Source organism: Athene cunicularia, assembly GCF_003259725.1.
Source record: "Athene cunicularia isolate RWA chromosome 2 unlocalized genomic scaffold, athCun1 chr2_part1, whole genome shotgun sequence".
NCBI lineage: Eukaryota > Metazoa > Chordata > Aves > Strigiformes > Strigidae > Athene > Athene cunicularia.
Window position 1 is genome coordinate 128,179,820 of NW_020799095.1, and position 17,911 is coordinate 128,197,730.

Sequence of the window (17,911 nt, forward strand, 5' to 3'; positions counted from 1 at the left end):
CGTGCTGGGGGCGGGGGGCGGCGGAGCTCAGGCAGCTCCGCGCAGAAATCCGCCGCCGGCCGTGGGAGATGCAAAACCTGGGCTCGGGTTTTGGCGGTAAAACGGCAGTCCTTAGGGGCAAGTCTGAAAAGGCAGCGAAAAGGGGCAGGATCCCGCAAAGACATAAGTGGCCACAGCACAACTTCAATACCCGTGTTTGATAAACATCCCGGAGAAACGTCTGTAGGACTTTTTTTTAATGATCCTTCTTTCCTCAGGCATTTGTATGGTTATAGATATTCACTTTTTCATTAGTAAAATTCCATATGGCCCTGAATTTATGTTCTTGAACACTTCCGTAACTTGAAACTACTGGTCAGATCTTGAATGCCTTAGATGTTAAGGCAGTGCGCACACTAATCCAAGTCCCATGTGGGAATTTGGAGCATACACCACATACCTTGACAGTCCTAAATGAAAAATGCAGATGGTAGTTCGCTTTCTTTAGGAGTTAAGATGGTGTGATAGTGACCATCTTCTATAAATACACAGTCCTAGAGAAGTTGGAGTTGAGTGCTTAGCGTAGAGAAACAAATTCAAGACTGAGACCCAACAGCATCTCTTCAGGACTGGTACCTCAGTCAAGTGCCGTGATCTGGATGTCTCTGTTCACAACTGCTGTGTAAAATCTGGTTCCACCACCATCATGGTATAAAAGAGTAACACCACAGTTTACTTGAAGAAAAAATGCACTTTAATAGTTTTCAGACCTCCTGAGAATGTGGGTGTTTAAATCCATAACTCCCTTTTAGGCTTGAATTTTCTAACTCAAGGGCTTCAATGAGACATAAATTCCAGGGGTAAGTCAAGGATTTATTTTTTTCTGCACCATCTGACTGGAGCAGTGTAGGTAGCTGTCATTCAGTCAGCTGTTTGCATCTCGTCTGAATTCCACTTGGGATTGCACAAGTCAACTCATGCACTCCATGGCTGGCTCATCACTGTGGATTCTGCTTTGAAGCAACATGCCTCAAAATTTAGATACTGACACAGTGAATGTCACAACTCAAGTCTCTTCATTGATCTAATCCTATCAGGCTTTTTCTTCTTTACAATTAAGTATGAATGGTTGATCATTTTGACAAATCATATTCCTGTAAAACTGGTCTCATGAGGATGTACTTTAAGGTTATAAAACTCTTCACATAATTTTACATGGTTTTTACATGCACAGTTCAAAAAGCTTTAATAATAAATACAGTTCATTGGCACATAGAATTAGTTTTGGTTTGTAGTATGTCTTTAAAAATACAGAGAGGTCCATCCATGATAGTGAGTCTGAAAAAGTTTCTGAAGAAATTATTGAGCACTAGCAGGTGTGCACTATGATGTGCCATGAAAGTAGTGGTTACTTTAATTTCATACTAAATGTTAAGTACATTCTGTTATTGGCTGAAAACCATTCAATATAAAACTTGATCCCCATGCACAATTTTAAAAGCTTTGGGTTTAAAATAGCTTTATAAGCAACAGTTGTATTTTGAAGAACCTTTGCATATAAACGTATTTTGGTTTTAGGACTGACTGCCTCTTCAGAAGATAAAAACTGTGTACAAATATATAATGCTGGTGTTGTAGAGAGAATGGGCTAAGAATAGCACTCACTGTGGCAAGATTTAGAGGGAGAGATTATATCTGTTATTAGACCAACTGAAACAGTTTAGATTAAAAAAAACCCACAAAAACACAAGCTCTGGTTCCTGTTCCACCAGGGTGTATCAGTCAGCCTAATAACGTTTTCCTAAAACGTCTTTGTGCAAACTGTCACCTGAACATTTTTTAAAAAGCAAGATGATTTTCATGCACTTCTCACTCAGGTGTTTTATTTGTCCATCTAATAATCTATGTTGATCTCTTGAGAACAATAGCAGCTGTTCCCCGTATTCTGTAAAAAAAAAAAAAATTAAATTGCATTTGGGTTTTTTTCCAGGTAGTTCATGTGTATGTCAGCCAGGATACAGAATGGTTTCTAGTAATGGTGGATCCTCCATGATTTGTGAAAAATGCCCAGAAAATATGGTAAGTATTGAACTTACCATATGTTGCCATAAAAATAATGCTTTTTAAATTTGAAATTTCCTCCTGACTGCAAGTTATGTTTCATTAATTTAAAATAATTTTGCATAATAGTCTTTGCTTGAGAATTTTTAAGACCATGCTTATAGGAAGTAATTTTTTTTCTCTTTAGAAATGTTTTTTACTATTTTGTAGGCATCTTTTCATAATAAATTTGACCCCACAGACAAAGTATTTTAAATGTTTCATTTCCTTCTGCTGCTTTTCTTTTCTGCTTCATGTTATATTATCCTTGCTCACAGATGACTGTTTTATAGAATGCCAAAGATGTTTTTCAGCTCATAGGTAATTTACTTGATTATTATATAAAATTGTAATATTTAGGTCGTATCTTCGTAGTCCCTGATACTTCGTCTTTTTACTTCAATATGAGCTGTTGCTATTATGTTACTTTAATTATATATATATCTTTGTAGTTTGGTCATTCTTTCTACCTTTCTTGACAAATTAAGCTATAATTTTGGGTCATATTGACAGCATTGAGGCAGAGACACCAGGCTCAACCAGCTTTTTCCCACTAGAATAGAGAAGTAATTTTTCTCCAGCAAAAACAACTTTTTAGGTGAAAGCCTTCCTGAGTACTTTCTCTCCAGTAACTGTAGAAGAACTCTCAAGAGATCATCTTAGTTTCACAAGTTAGGTGTTCAGTGGCTAATGGGTAAAGTAGTTTATTTCCCTCTTGTTTTCATCTTCTTGCTGCATTAGACAAAGACATTGACAAATATCCATTGGTGTTTTGATCATGCTGCTGTTTTTTTCTCTTTCTCAAATGGTGGCATTTGTCTTTGATCCTATGGCAAGGCTTATGCAAAGATAAAACAATAGTGCAGAAGGGAATAACATCAGTATCACGTGAGGATCTTCATTTTCCTCACTGGTTTTGATATGTAGTACAGCTACTTCATAGTGTAAAATAAGTGTGAATGTGAACTGTTAGGGTACGTGCAAAATTTCATGCAGTTAAATTAGCTGCTTCCCTTAAAACTTCTCCACTTCCATTACTTCTGTATATTTATATGCAAATATAAGTATGCATTGTTACATTTACTGGTTACTTCTTTCCAGTGTAGAACTTCTATACCTTTTTTTAAACCTTCCACTTTTAATCAACTTTTATCTTCTCTAAAGGATGCTAAGTAATGGGTTCAGAAAAACTTAAGAACACTTCTTTTTAGTCTACGTCTGCATAGGAATTACTTTTTCTAGATTGTTTAACCTTTTTTTATCTTGAAAAGCTTCATGAATGTTATTGATGTATCAACACATTTTCTAGTTAGTAACATCCAGATCAGGCATTCTTCACAGATATTGGCCAATGTCTATTTTTTTGAAAATTATAATAGTTTTACATTTTATTTTAGAGCGGCGTTACTCAAGATGGGTGGAATTGTATTATTTGCCCTAAAGGCCTAACTTCAGAAGGAAAATGTAAATGCCTTAATAATGAAATATTAGGTAAGAATTATGTGGAAGTTATGAGATATAAGTGCTTCGTTTAGATATTTGACTTCAGTAAGACATGCTCTACTGTTAAATAAGAAAGGAAATTTAACATGTTTACATTTCTAATGTAAAAAAATTCAACATTCCTCTTGATCTTAAACATCATTCCTGAAAGACAACAGATTACTCTGTGCCATTGTTCACTGCAATAAAAACTATTACACAAACATTTAAGAAATGAATACTGGTATATCACTTCCTTTAAGCTGGTTGACACTGGGTGGAGATATTAAAATGGGAATAAAACAATGTCAATATAGACTAAGAAAATATTAAAATATTTTGAAGTATATAATGCATAGGTACTTCGCAGTATAGGAATTATACATATGTGAGTAGGTGGAACAGAATAGCTTGAGCAAGCAAAGTGTGCATTAATATCAGTGGATTATGTGGATATAGGCACAGATATGCCTGTAGCTGTGATTTCCTGTGACACGCTTCCCTACATCTGTGCCTCTTTCTCTACTAGGTGCAAATGAATTTAAGTAAACACAGAAAATTAATTTTAATGTTAACTTTAGTGTCTGTGTTAACTATAGTTTTGCTTATCTTGCATAGTAAAAAATTAAGAGCAAAGTATAATTTTCGTCAAGGGTGTAAACCAGAAAAACTCTTGGGAGCTCTAGTTTTTCTTATTTTCAAAGACACAGGATAGAGAAGACTTTCCGTGTACCTATAATTCTTTGAGTAAGTATTACTAATGTCCATTTTGGTTTTCCAGATCATTAATTTAAAATTTTCCTAGGAATCTGTAAAAGAGTGAATACCAATCATCTCCCTTAAACTTTATGGGAGTTACAAAATACATTACAAGCCTTTATGGCAAAATATTGACAGCAAAGCTGATTCTATAAATTAACATGCAGAAAGAACATTAGTATTGTAATTCTTTTGATTCTCTTTGTATCTTTTTAAAAAACATAATTAGACTTGAAATCTCTTGTGAAATTATTTAATTGCTGGAAGATGCAGTTTTGAAACTTTGAATTTGTGACATTTGCATGAATCATTTCAGATGAAAATGAATTTTTTTTTTCCGTAATTTGTAAACTTGATGTTTTGAGTTTTAGCTTTGCAATGAAGCCTTGGTTTGAAATTTGGTTCAGAATAAATAGCAAAGGAACAGCAAAACTGGACATTAAATATTGCATTTCTCATGAAAACTAAACGTGTACATAGCTATAAACAATACACATATACGTACATGAATGTGCATTTATACTGGATGTTATTTACAAGTTGTACTCTTGATTTTTTTTTTAATAAAATTTTTGCATTTATTTTAGATCTGCTTAGACATTTTTTCACACTTTGCTGAGCTTCTGTGACATACTGTGCATCATGCAATTTTACCACAGTTGCTTTTCTTTTCCACTTAGTGGAAAGAACTATCGATGGCATCTTGCTTAATGAAGCATTGTGCATACATTGCAATGAAAGTGAGCAATCGTTCTCTGCTTCAGATGCGTCAGGAAATAGGTGAGTGTTTCGCCTTTTGTGATGATAAATTTGAACGTGTCTGTTGGGTATTTTGGCTTGACAGTTTTAAAAGCAGTGAATTGGAAATCCTCAACCCCATGTTTTGTGTTCACTGAAGTCCTTATATGACCAGCGGCTTAGTTTTTTTCTTAGTTTTACTTTAGTGTGACTGAAAAGCCAGTTTTGGATTGGAAGCAGAAACAGAATTGTTATTTTGATAATTAACCGTTTCATTTATTTTCTACTTCACTGACAATAGAAACAAATTGGTAATGTATTTTCAGTTCAAGCTAGTGTAGATGCTGATAGTGTTCTTGAGCATAGTATGAAATTGGCTTTTGCTAAATACTAAATCTCATATTTAACTACATTTTAAGTGAATTCTTCATGTTTGTGATCCATAGGTGTGTAAGGTGTGAACAAACATTCATCAATGTAAGCAAGTCTTGTGACTGCAGCAGCCCAAACATTTTAGTAAGTACAAGAGTACTTACAAGCAAGTACAAGAATGCTTATTCTGTTGAAGCTCAGGAAAAGATATGTTGATAAGTGTATAAATGTCTTTTTTTTTTTTTTTGACTCAGACTGGGGGATTGTGTTTCAGTGCCGGTGAAAGTTTACCTCCAAAGGGAGTTGCAACTGTTCGTTTTGGGCAGCTGGTAAGTGTTTATTCTAAAACCTTCTCATGCTATCTCATTATTTAGTTTACTTAAGTCTTCTAAATTCCATTCCTAAAAAACAAAGGTGGTGGTTTGTTGTCTGATCACAGTGATTACAAGGTGATATGTATCAAGATAGACTGTAGACATGGAGACCAGACAAACATTGTTGTAATGGAATATGTTTAAGAAAATTCATGCCCTCTTGGAAGCTGAAGAAAGGAAGTAATTTACATGGATTAAGTATCAAAATAAGTAGCACGTGGTCTGTTGTATTAATTATATGTATTTAAAACACACTAACACATTCTTGTATCACAAAGACATTCTGAGAAGTCTATGAGGGCCTCTGGGCTTTTTCTTTCCTTTTTTTTTTAATATGTGTTTGATATTTATATAAAATATTTGAAAGAAGATATAAGGATTGAAAGGACATTTTTAATTGTCAGACAGTTATTGCTGATAGAAGAAAATGGACACCTATGCAATTTGAGATCGTGTATGAAATTGTTGAACTCCTTGAATTGGCTAATGAATGAAAATATGTTCTATTGAGAAGAATTAAGGTATTTTAAATGTTTTAGCTAATGAACTTTCGTAAGTTGTGATGATACCGAAAAGCCGGTTGAAGAAAAACTCTCTAAGACTCAGAATCAGAGCTTTAGAAAGCAGGCATTCTTTATTGCAGTGCTGGGTGCACGGAGGATCGCTCCTCCACAAGCATGCACACCAAGCCCCCTTAGATTTACCACTTAAATGCAGGTACCTTATACATATTCATAGAATTGCACAACACGAACATACATATTTACTATTAAGGTGTGGTTAGTCCAAAAAACTTTATCAGCAGTTTTAAAGCAATTATGTCAGTCTTGCGCCTGCACATGGCCTCCTGGTGGGGGTCTTCAGGGGTCTTCAAGAGGAAGGCCAGCAGTCTTCCTAGTCACCTCTTCCCCAATTTCGACACTGTCAACCCCTAAAAGCCAGACCCCTCTGACTAAATCCTTCATTGCCCACTTTATCTGAAGTGTGATGTCCATTATCTTCTGTTGCCAGGGCCTGGGCCTACTCCTTTGGGTCATAAAATTTACATTATATTCTGTCACCATGATTCCATATCTTCTGTCCTTGGGACCTCTGTCTATGTTTATGTGAGTTTCTTTCTTTGTTCCCACAGCTCAGAAACTCCTTAGCTTAAACAGACAACTCAGGCCTACTACTACTAACCATCTTACTAGTTATGTGCTAAATTTCTTAACATTTCATACATCAGTGAACTCTTCTTGAAGTTAGGACCATTTTCCAAGTAGTTCTGAATTCAAGAAATGCTATGTGGCTAATAGATGTATTTTGTTCGTAACTGAGTTAATGTTAAAGGCCACTGCTTGAAACAAAGCAAAACGCAGTCTTCAGTTTTCCTGACAGCAAATATCGGCCTTGCTTTCTGAAAATGTCATATTCTAAATAATATTTTATTGAAAACATGCCTTTTCAGTTGCTTACAGTATGTATGAAAGCTCTGTTCAAGTATGAGTTGTTATAAAAAGCAGTTGTGAAATAATTAATTTAGCAAATTCAGTCGAGTTAAATTTACAACCCAGTCAACACCTTACCCTTGAAATCCTTAGTATTTCCTTTTTACAGTCAAGAAAACTACCTTGTCACAGAATCCATATACCAGACTTAAATATTTCTGCTCGTTCTCTATATTTTGTCAAATTTAGTGAAGTGAAAGGATATTATTGCCTTATGGTTGTGTTTTGAACTGAGCTGATTTGACTGAGACATTTACAAAGGACAGAAAGCTCTTAGGAAAAAAAAAATAGCATCTTTTAGCTGACAGTTTTCCAGACTCTTACGTTATGGATAAATTGTTCTGAACAAAGACAGTGAAGTAGTTCCTTATTTACAGGGTATAACACTGACATCAGTATGGTTTCTGAAAAACCTGCAGTCCTCAGCCTCTGCCTGTTGGGTGAGTTTCATTAATGTTTGCAGTTTGCTTTTCTATACAGAAGTGATACTCTGTGTAAAAGCATGGAACTTGTAATTTTTCAGTTACTCAATTTGATTTGTGATGGAGAAGGATAATAGTAGAACCATCCTTTTTAGCTTTGCTTTCCTTTATGTATGCAAGTGTTATTTACCTATATGTTACTCCAGGGGGCAGTAGTCATGGGTGGAAGAGTGGCTGCAGCAACAGAATCATGCACACTTGTGAAGGGGGTATGCCCCTGCCTCCTTTTTACCAATTATCACACATCCTCATTTTCTGTCCATATTACTCTCCTCAGAATCAGATTTTAACTTCTCAGGCCCTATTTTTTCTCCCAATCTGTCACAATCCAAAGAGTTACCTGGCCTACAAGGTGTATAAAGATCACAACAGTGGATTTGCAGAATTCCTTAATACACAAGCACATGGAGTCTTTGTTTCCTACATTTCTTTATTACAGATTACTACAAATTACTATTAGTAAAGTAAGTATACTTATGATTAATCAGCAACTATATATGTATTCCAATGGAAGCAGCAATCAATAGTAGCAGCAAGCATATATTTCAATATTACATGTTACTACAAAATTATCACTAGTAAAGCAGCAAATACACTTATCATCAATTACCTATATCCACACCTATGTATATATATTATTCAAAATAGTGCCAGTGCAGTGCTCATCAAACCACTCCCAGGAGTGGAGCCTTGAAATTGATGACAGATGAAGTCTCACTTCGAAGATGACCCACATCACGAGTCTGGAGTCAGCCAGCTGTCCCCAGCAGTAGTCCTAGGCCATAACTTGCCTAGGAATGCTCATAGAAATGGTGCAGGGGAAGTTCTGTGTGTGTGTGTGAGAGAGAGAGAGACAGACAGACAGACTGACAGGGACAGATTCACTCTTCATTTTGGGTATAAGTAAGTAATTTCTATATCACAGAGACATAAGGCAGCATCGGACAGCACCACCTGGAGCAGCCAATAGATGATGATATTGTATATTCTCTCAAACCAGTTATTTTTCCAGACTGTTTTTCTACTCTTCCAGCTAGAACAGCCAATAGCAGTTGCCAATTGCTAGTTTTTTAGAATTTTTTTTCCTTTTTTCCAGACTATTTTTCACTTTTCCAGATGATAAGCAGCTGTTACAGTTCTGTGGTTTTGTGTTTATTGGTGACATCTCAAAATGTCTCTGATGTTTAGGTACCCAGCTGCACTTCTCAAGGATGTTTCTGATTCCCAGGCCTGATTCCCAGGCTGGCAGGCATTCTCTCTCTCAGTATTTCAGCAGACTTCTGCTCAGTATTTTCCCCAATCACTTTTGTGGCTGCTCCCATTACCATCTCATACACACAGCTCTGAGATGTATTGTCCTATTTATCCCATTCTTTTTTACGAAGTGAGACTGTCCTCATCACTTACCTAAATTTATCCTGTTTGTCTGCCTCAGCCTGCTCAGCTCTTCAGAGGTGCTGCCTGAGTGTAACGTGCAGCTGCCAATCTGACCTGCACAAAAGCAATAGGTGGTGGCAAGTTAATAGTAGTGCAGTGATGGCTGCGAACAGAAGCCAGGCACCGCTTTTGCCTATCATGGCAATGGTTTGCTTACAAAAATTGAACAATGGTATAAACACAACATAGCTTAGGAACAGCAGAATAGAAAAAGTACTAAAACTGAAAAGAAGATATTTGCAATACATGCAACTGTAGTTGTCAGTCTTAGGTCTTTGATGGAGTCATCTCTGTCATACCGCCTAAGTGGTGTTAAACATTTTGATTCTTACTTCGTTTTCTAAATGCAGATTTTGACATTTCTGTCACATCATACCATCTAGCTGATGCAACTAAAATAAACTGTAAAACTAAGAGGATTGATTTCATGCTGCCATCTGCAGACCTATAAAAATATGGAACCTGAATAGCTGGGAGAAAATATTAGGTGTTGACAAAATAAAATTACTTTCAAGTAAAAATGACAGTTTAGGAGTGGCTTATTAAAGGTAACATAAATTTTATGACTGCCTCACCAAAAGGAGGGGTAAATAAATAGTTTTCTGTGTTCTTGTGTTTCTCCACTGCAGTTGTACTCTAATCTAACAGCATGCCAAGCTCTTGGAAATATGTGTGTGATGAATATGAACTCATTGAGTTCTTCGGTTACTGATGCCTGTGGTTTATTTCAGTATATTTATGTCAATACAGCAAGGCTAGGCATCGTTCATTCGATAGCCTTCTGGTAAGTTGCCATTTCCATAACTTTCGGTCTTTAATAATGTTTTATTGAAATTGTTATTCTAAATGTTCTTTGGTTAAGAACATTGTTTCTTTAGACAAAACGTTATAATTTTTCAGGCGGCATAATCTTCCATGGCTATATTACGGTGATCAACCAGGATTAGCATCCCAAGTGCTTGAGGCAAATCATTTCCCTACAATCTTCAGTTTTAAAGGAACAGATAAGGTAGGTGTTGGGTAGTAGACATGGGGAAGCAGACATTAGGAAGAGGACATCATCACATAAAGAGGATTAGATTTATTACAGATGTGGCTCTACTAAAGATAATTTTTACACAGTGTAACAAAACTCAGTGTGAGATCTTGCAGAAGAGGAAGGCAGTATTTACGTAAAAAATCTCAATGTAAGATGATTTTACTGACTTACATTCACTCACTCACGCATTTGTTTTCCTCACACTCTCATACCTACATTCCCATAAAGCAAAGATGTGCTTGCCTGGGTGGTCTGACCAGGATCAATTGTGTGTGACACAAGGAATAAGGGATGCCAGCTATTAAGTCCTTATTGTGTCCCCAAGGTTCTTCTGGGTTGGCAGCAATGAACTAGTAATTAGACAAATCTTTTATACCCCTCAGGAGTTACTAGGTTTTTTAGCACTCTCCTTTGCTTCAGAATCTTGTTTACTTTAATGTCTGTAAATCTGAGGCAAAATTGGTCTTCGTCTTTTTCCTTTGTTTGAAATATATGCATCCTTTTGTCAGTTTTCCTGGTGAGCTCATTGGAAAAAGAGGGCTATATGTGATGTGCTGTAACTTGGCTGCTATTATCCTGGTACAGTGCAGGGTCTTTTGCTGACAAGTTGTCTGTGCTGTGGATTTATCACAACCCATTTCTCTAGCTTTACTGCTAGGAACAATGTTCTTCATTATTGCTATATGATGTTTAACCCTTTATTTTTGTTGTTTCTGATGCTTACACTTGCATTTCTATCCCTACTTCATTTATATCAACCTTAATATTTCTGTTACAAATCTCTACAAGCTGAGTTGTATCATAGATGGATTTGATCTATTTCTGCAGCCTTTTCCTTTTCCTACAGTGAATTAGGGGAAAAAAAAAAAAGAGATGAGGAAAACCAATCATTTCAAGTGTTAACAAAACCATCCTGGAAGGGATGGACTGCTTAAGTAGTTTGTTGACTGGCAAGCACAGTTTCAATAAGGAATCAAACAGTAGATCGAACAGTAAAGTGTGTTATTTTACAGATTCATTGTAAATTGTAAAATTGTAATAGCTTATTCAAGTTACACTAATCACAGAAAGTAAGTAGTGCTAGTGATAACCTGTTTGTCAGTTATGCTGCTAAATTTATCTTGTTTTCTTACTGACTCTAAAATAATAGTTTTTTTCAGCCATATTCTAAAATTCCATGTTTTAAATTAAACAACGTTGCAATGCAGCAGTTGTTTTGACAACTAAAATACTATTTTTCCTAACGCTGAAGGTCCTTGAAGCCCTCAAGATCCTAGCCTGGTATACATTAGAAATCTACATAGATTTCTGATTAGTTTAGGGCATGTCTACCTGTATAGAAGTATTTGGAACTTTTTTCACATCACCAGTGAAGCTGTAGAAGAATAGTAATGTATGCTTTTTAAAAAAAAAGTAAACTACCAAACCCAAGATTAAAAACATAAAATCAAAGGGGGAAAAATGAAGTTTTAGGGAAGCATCAAATGATGAGACAGCAGTCCCTAAAATGTGTATGTTCGTGGCAGTTTCATTGTTTCTTTATCTTTTTTCATCATCAGGATGTAAAGCTGCAATTTATTGCAGCCTCATTTGATGCAGCAGGAAACTTCCTTAAATGGCAAAGCTTGGAAGGAGGCATCTTACAGGTATCTTTGATTTTAGTTATCTTTTGTTGATATTATAACATTCTGATTGCCTTTAGCCAAATCAAAACAAAAGTCAGGAGTTTGGTTACTATACTAGTGACAGTTCACAAGATAACTATAGAACTAGATTAGGGGAAACATAGCTCTTGATTCTTGCTCGAGATGATCTCTACAAAATCAGAAGTATAAATTCAGCAACATTGCCTTCATCCATTGGACCAATATAAATTCGGGATTTTTGAAATTTCTCAGAAACAGCACCAGTCATTTGGAACCAACCATCTCTTTCTTCCATTCAGCATGCAGTTACCCATGTACGTAATTTATTATTAGCCCTCTTTTTCTTGTCAAGAAAAGCATATTCTTTAGCTCTCAGCCCACATACAATTACAGATGATTCTATGAGTATGTCCCTATTAGATGCTGTCACCTGTTTTCACACCTAAGCAAATCAGTGGTTATGTCGTTGCCAAGAGAGGTAGGAAAACTGAGCTACCACCCCATTTTCTTTTGGTTCTCTTGGGATTTTTTTGTTTGCTTATTTATTTTGGGTTTAAATATAAAAATGTACACTTTGCCCAGGATCTGCCTGGCTTTTTCATAACAGAAAGTTTTAAAAACTCTCTTGGAGGTTTTAAATAGAAATGGGCAACAGTGGCCAGAAGATTCACAGACCCTTGGACATTCTACCATCAGATTTCAGTGGCACACACACACCTACTTCGGCAGTACCATGCTCTATAGATAGGGTGTGAAAAACGCAAGTAAGCAGCAAGTAGAAAGTGCAATAGTAATTAGCCTAACAATTAACAGAAATTGGCAGCTGTGAAGCACATTACAGAGTAAAATTTGTTTAGCAGTCAAGTGGTGATCTAGGCACTCAGCAGTTCCCTAGGCAGGCAACAATAGAAAAACTAGCAAGAACAATTGGGAATTGTCTGTCCCCTTTTCCAGGCTATTCATGGAGCACTTCACTTCAAATGCTCAGTATCTACAGAAGAACAGCTGACATTCAGGATTTAGATAGTGACTGCTATTTCTTTTGTTATTGCCCCAGGATGAACTGTCTTACATCTGCCTCTCAAACTGTGAAAGAAAACTAGTGTCTGAGAAAACAGGTTGCTAAGCCAATTACTGTGCATAAAAAATGATATATTTTGACATAGATTTTAAAGTTTACTGGGAGACGTTAATTTCCTAAATGCAGAGCTTTTGGTAGTTATCAAAATCAATGGGAAAGGAATAGCTTTTCCACTCACAGCTTCTTTTAATTGAATAGAGTGTGCATGTTGGTAAGACATCACAGTGCTAAAGCAATCTTAATGCATAATTGTAACAATTCCCAGAATTTCAGTTGCACACTAATAGAAGTGTGGTTTATGTAAATTTAGACTAGATTTTCATTTTGCTAAAATGGCTACACCCTCCACTAAGTGCCATGCTCATTTAGTTAGAATTTGGTCCATTTTTCTGGGTTCTGATTAGAATTATTTGTTCTTTGCAGAAAATGTAACAGTTACACTGAAAAGGGGAAAAAAAAAATCTGTTACTTGCCTTTGTAACTTTGATCCTGTGAGAATGCTAGCTCAAGAGAAAGGGGGGCAAAATATGAATGTGGAGTTCTTTACTCTTGGGATTCTTGGATTTAGCAGAAGCTGCTAATAAAGCTTGAGGCAGCACAGTGCATTGAACATTCAGTCCCCAGAAAGATTATCTTGCCTGGTTGGATGCTGCTGTCCACAGATTTCAACTTCAGTGATGGAAATGAAAAATACTAGGCCAGTATGACTAAGCTAAAACATCATTTTAAGAACACCAGTATTAGTAAAATAAATAATCATGTTTACTCTTCAAACTCAATCCCTCTCTTCTTAAAAAATAGAATAAAATATCTTTTGTGAGAACCTTGAACACATAAACTGCTTGGGGTACCTGTAAATATGTAATGTGAGAAAATTATGCCTTTTGAAGTAACCTAATTATAATTATGTTTTGTTCAGCTTTGTCCCGATACCCAAACCAAATTGAATGCAGCTTACACATTTGGAACAACTTATCAACAAAGTGTAAGTAAGAGATGATGCTATTCTGGATTTTTAATTAAGTTACTTTATAGGTCATCAGTAGTTCAGTGCGTATTGTAGGACCTCTGGAGTTTAGCTATAAGTTGCAATGTGGACTTCTTTCTTGTGAAACTGTTGCTTATTTTAATTTCTTTATTATTGAGTGATATAAATGTATTTTTAAAGAATATTTATACATCAAAAACTTGTTTATTACAAAGTATAATCAAAATAAATTGAACTGCCTTTTGTATTAGTGAGGTTGCTGACTTCTCAGTGGAAGCACACAATGCCTGAGTTCTGACAGTCATATACTTTCTGTCATAACTTCTAATTTTCCTGTTTTCATCTCTGGCCAGGTTTCATATGGAAAGAAGGCACATGCAATCATGCCATGTCTGTTAACTCTTTAAAGTATGCTCTGATTTCAATGAATTCAGTAAAGAGATTGAAGGCAAGTTTTAACCAAACAAATGACTCATCAGAGGAGAGATTCTTTAGCTGTCTTAACTACGGAAAAAAATATTGGAGTTTTTGCACCTTGCTAAACACCAGGAAAGGGAAAGGAGCTAGAACACTTGAGCTTGTATATACTTGGGTGCTAAATTCAGTCAGCCACAGATATGGTTCTGCCAGCAATAAACATCATTAATTTTTGTCATTTACGTGTTAAACAGGGAGGTGGTGGTCTCTTTGGCAGACAGGTGGAGAAATAACATCTTTATTTTTATAAAATAAAAATGTGCACAGCATCATTAGGTATCAAATAACATTATTAACTCATCTACATTCAAAATGATTCCCCACATTATGCATTGCAGTATAAAAATATATAAACTTGGGCAGTGTGAAAGTCTTGTAGCATAATAGCTGTCAAAGCTTTAATCTTTGAAAATGAAAGTATTTACCAAATAATTTTAACAAATCTTTGTTAAATATTTTCACTTTTCCATATTGTTTAATGTTGTTGAATCCATATTTCAGTATTTCAGGATCATTGAACTATTCAAGTATGGCTATTCTTTTTTTGATATATTGAGTCTGTAGAACCTGTTGTCACCAAAATGGGATAAAAGAACTTATCGACACCAATGTGATGCAGAGAAGCAGACACTCCTTTATTAATGACTGAGTGTGTAGTGGAGTCGTCTCACCAACAATGCACACCTAACTCGTGTAGCATGCTGATTATATAGGCTACAGTAATACATATTAATCAAATTCTCATGGTAATTCCCATAACTCATTCTCTTATTCCCACCTCTTTCCGGTCATGCAATGAGATGGGGGGCTGCTTTTGCGACCACCACGGACTACTGACTAAAAAGATAAAACCCTCCAATGTCCTTGACTCAAGGATTTTTGCTCACATTGCAATTTTAACATGCTTTGAGACCCTTTCACAATGCAACTTTTAAAACACCTGGTCTACAGGGCAATAAATCATCCTTACAAAACAGTCTAACAATGGGGTACTTCATCTAGCAGCATAACTGGTTGTAAGGTTACTTTAAACTAAATACAACATCTCTATGACTACTTAAAACATTACACCACTATCTTTTATAAAAATGGGTATTTCTGTAAGATTCCATTTAATTGCTTAGTCCTAATCATTCCTTATAAAAATCACCAAAAATCATCAACTCAAATTAGTAACAAATCAGTAACAATCAGTAACACTGTTGTTAAATATAAATATTACTGGGTTTAAATACAAACACCAATAAATACTAACTTCCTGAGTATTTTTTAATGTAACTGTTTTCATGGATTGTATGCATCACTTTTTTTTTACTGCAGCTTTGGAAAAAACATGGTTGACGTTATATGAGTATTTAAAGACTGCATGGTTGTTCACATATACAAAAAGCTGCCTTCTTTCACATTTAATTTCTTTACACAATCACAGAATGGCAGGGACTTCTGGAGGTCATCTTGTCCAACCTCCTGCTCAAGCAGGGCCACCTACGGCAGGTTGCCCAGGACATCTTCAGACAGCTTCTGAATATTTCCAGTGAGCAAGACTCTACAACCTCTCTGGGCAACCTCAGCCAGTGTTTAGTCACCTTCATAGCGAAAATGTGCTTCCTGATGCTCAGGGGGAGCTTCCTGTTTCAGTGTGTGCCCATTGCCTCCTGTCACTGGGCACCACTGAAAAGAGCCTGGCTGTCTTGTATGCCTTCCTCCAGATACTTGTACACATTGATAAGATCCTGAGCCTTCTCATCTCCAGGCTAACAATCCCAGCTCCCTCAGCCTTTCCTTATAGGAGAGATGGTCCAGTCCCTTCATTTTAGTGGCCTGTACATCAAGTAGCTCCATTTCTCTCTCATGCTGGTGAGCTCAGAACCAAACACAGTACTCCATGACTTCTGCATTGATGTTTCTTGACTTTAGTGTTTATGCTGTGTAAAATTTTATGTCTGTGAAATTTGCCAGGATATTTTTTCCTAATCTGTTGAAAAATGTGAGCAGAGCTTCATTCTCCACATTAGTCATTCTAGTCAATTGCACGAATTTCTAAGAGGTTTGTATAAAGTCGTTAGCACTTTGTAATTGCTTGCAAATAGCTGGAATGCTTTGTCTTTTGTGAAGAAGTCAAACTGATTCCACGATAATTTTGTAAGGGAAGAATCCACAACTTGATAAAAGCATTAAATGGCTAAAGTGACCTTTTTATTTTAACTTTTTTTTCTTGTAGTGCAAAGTTTCAGTTTCCAAAATTTTATTAGATTTTGCTAATCCAATCTTTTATGACCTATTCCTTGAATATAATGGTGACAATGGACAACAATATCTTTGGGCCGTGCCAGTTTTAAACTTGAATCTTCAATACAGTGAAATGTTTGTTAATCAAGGTAAGACTGTCAGTAACATTTCTGTGAGTTTAAATAATCCGTGTAACTTTAGATAGAAGTAATTTGGATTAATTACTGCTATGGAGTTGGTTTTAGAGATACCACAACACACCATAACTTGTTTCTGGTTTAAGAATGTACTATTTTATGGTTGTTATAATCATACAAAGCCAATTTTTATAAAACTATATATTTTTATTTGGGTTCAATCGATTTAGGGTGGGAAGCAATAGGCAAAGCAGCGCTGGGTGCATGGAGAGCAGCAACTCTGTTTTATACTCTTATGCCATCGTCTTTAACCAATCTCCTCCCGTCAGATAGTTGTCCTGCTCTTTTCCATTGGGTCATTTGGGTTGCTGGGGTGCACGTCCTTCTCCTATGGGGTCTTTTGAAAGTCTTGAAGCCTTGGTCTCCTGGCGCGTTTTTCTCCTATTGGATCTTTTAAAAGCCTCATGATCTCTTCCTTTTGGCGCTTTTCTTCAAACAGCAGTTACATATCAGCTCTAGGTGGGGTTTCTGAGACACGGTTACATTGTTCCAATCTGAATGGCACACTTTACATTTAATTGTTTAACATTTACAGATCATTCAAGTGTACCTACCGGCCTTGCCCAACCTAGCAAATTAGTTATAGTTTATTGCAGCACCCACCTTGCTTAATTTAGCAAATTAGTTACAATAGTTTATTACATGGACAAGTTAGATAGTGTTAAGTGCAAGCTTTGGTTGCATACACCAGCCCAATAAATAATATGAACAAATAAAGTAATCTAATTTCATTATGTATTTGTTTAAATTGAAAATAATCTACATCCTGAACACAGTTATATATATTAAACGGTTATAGGTATTGTTTCTAGTAGATTTAATTCTTTTTAAATATTAAGTGACTGTCGTTTTTTTCAAAGGCAGTAATATGAACAACTGGCTTTTGACTCGTCGATTTTTTTTGGTGGATGCACTAAGTGGAAAGGAGAATGACTTGAGAAAACTACCAAGAGTAATTCGGATCGCTAGCAAAATAACAATAAGGTGATTAATTACATGTAATATATAATACATAGCAAATAAAGCCAATTTTCTGCAGTC

At 35.9% G+C, this 17,911-nt stretch overlaps 1 protein-coding gene across 1 annotated transcript in view; it reads left to right on the forward strand.

Moving 5' to 3' along the window:
• Positions 1 to 1,973: 1,973 nt before the first annotated feature.
• Positions 1,974 to 17,911, forward strand: part of TMEM67 (transmembrane protein 67) — a 34,639-nt gene continuing 18,701 nt past the window's right edge. The window contains exons 1-12 of the mRNA XM_026841790.1: positions 1,974 to 2,058; positions 3,477 to 3,570; positions 5,001 to 5,100; positions 5,505 to 5,574; positions 5,685 to 5,759; positions 7,672 to 7,734; positions 9,843 to 9,997; positions 10,114 to 10,222; positions 11,812 to 11,898; positions 13,899 to 13,964; positions 16,666 to 16,822; positions 17,731 to 17,854. Of these exons, the coding sequence (XP_026697591.1) occupies positions 2,002 to 2,058; positions 3,477 to 3,570; positions 5,001 to 5,100; positions 5,505 to 5,574; positions 5,685 to 5,759; positions 7,672 to 7,734; positions 9,843 to 9,997; positions 10,114 to 10,222; positions 11,812 to 11,898; positions 13,899 to 13,964; positions 16,666 to 16,822; positions 17,731 to 17,854 (1,157 nt within the window). The 5' untranslated portion in view covers positions 1,974 to 2,001. The remainder of the gene's footprint in view (positions 2,059 to 3,476; positions 3,571 to 5,000; positions 5,101 to 5,504; positions 5,575 to 5,684; positions 5,760 to 7,671; positions 7,735 to 9,842; positions 9,998 to 10,113; positions 10,223 to 11,811; positions 11,899 to 13,898; positions 13,965 to 16,665; positions 16,823 to 17,730; positions 17,855 to 17,911) is intronic.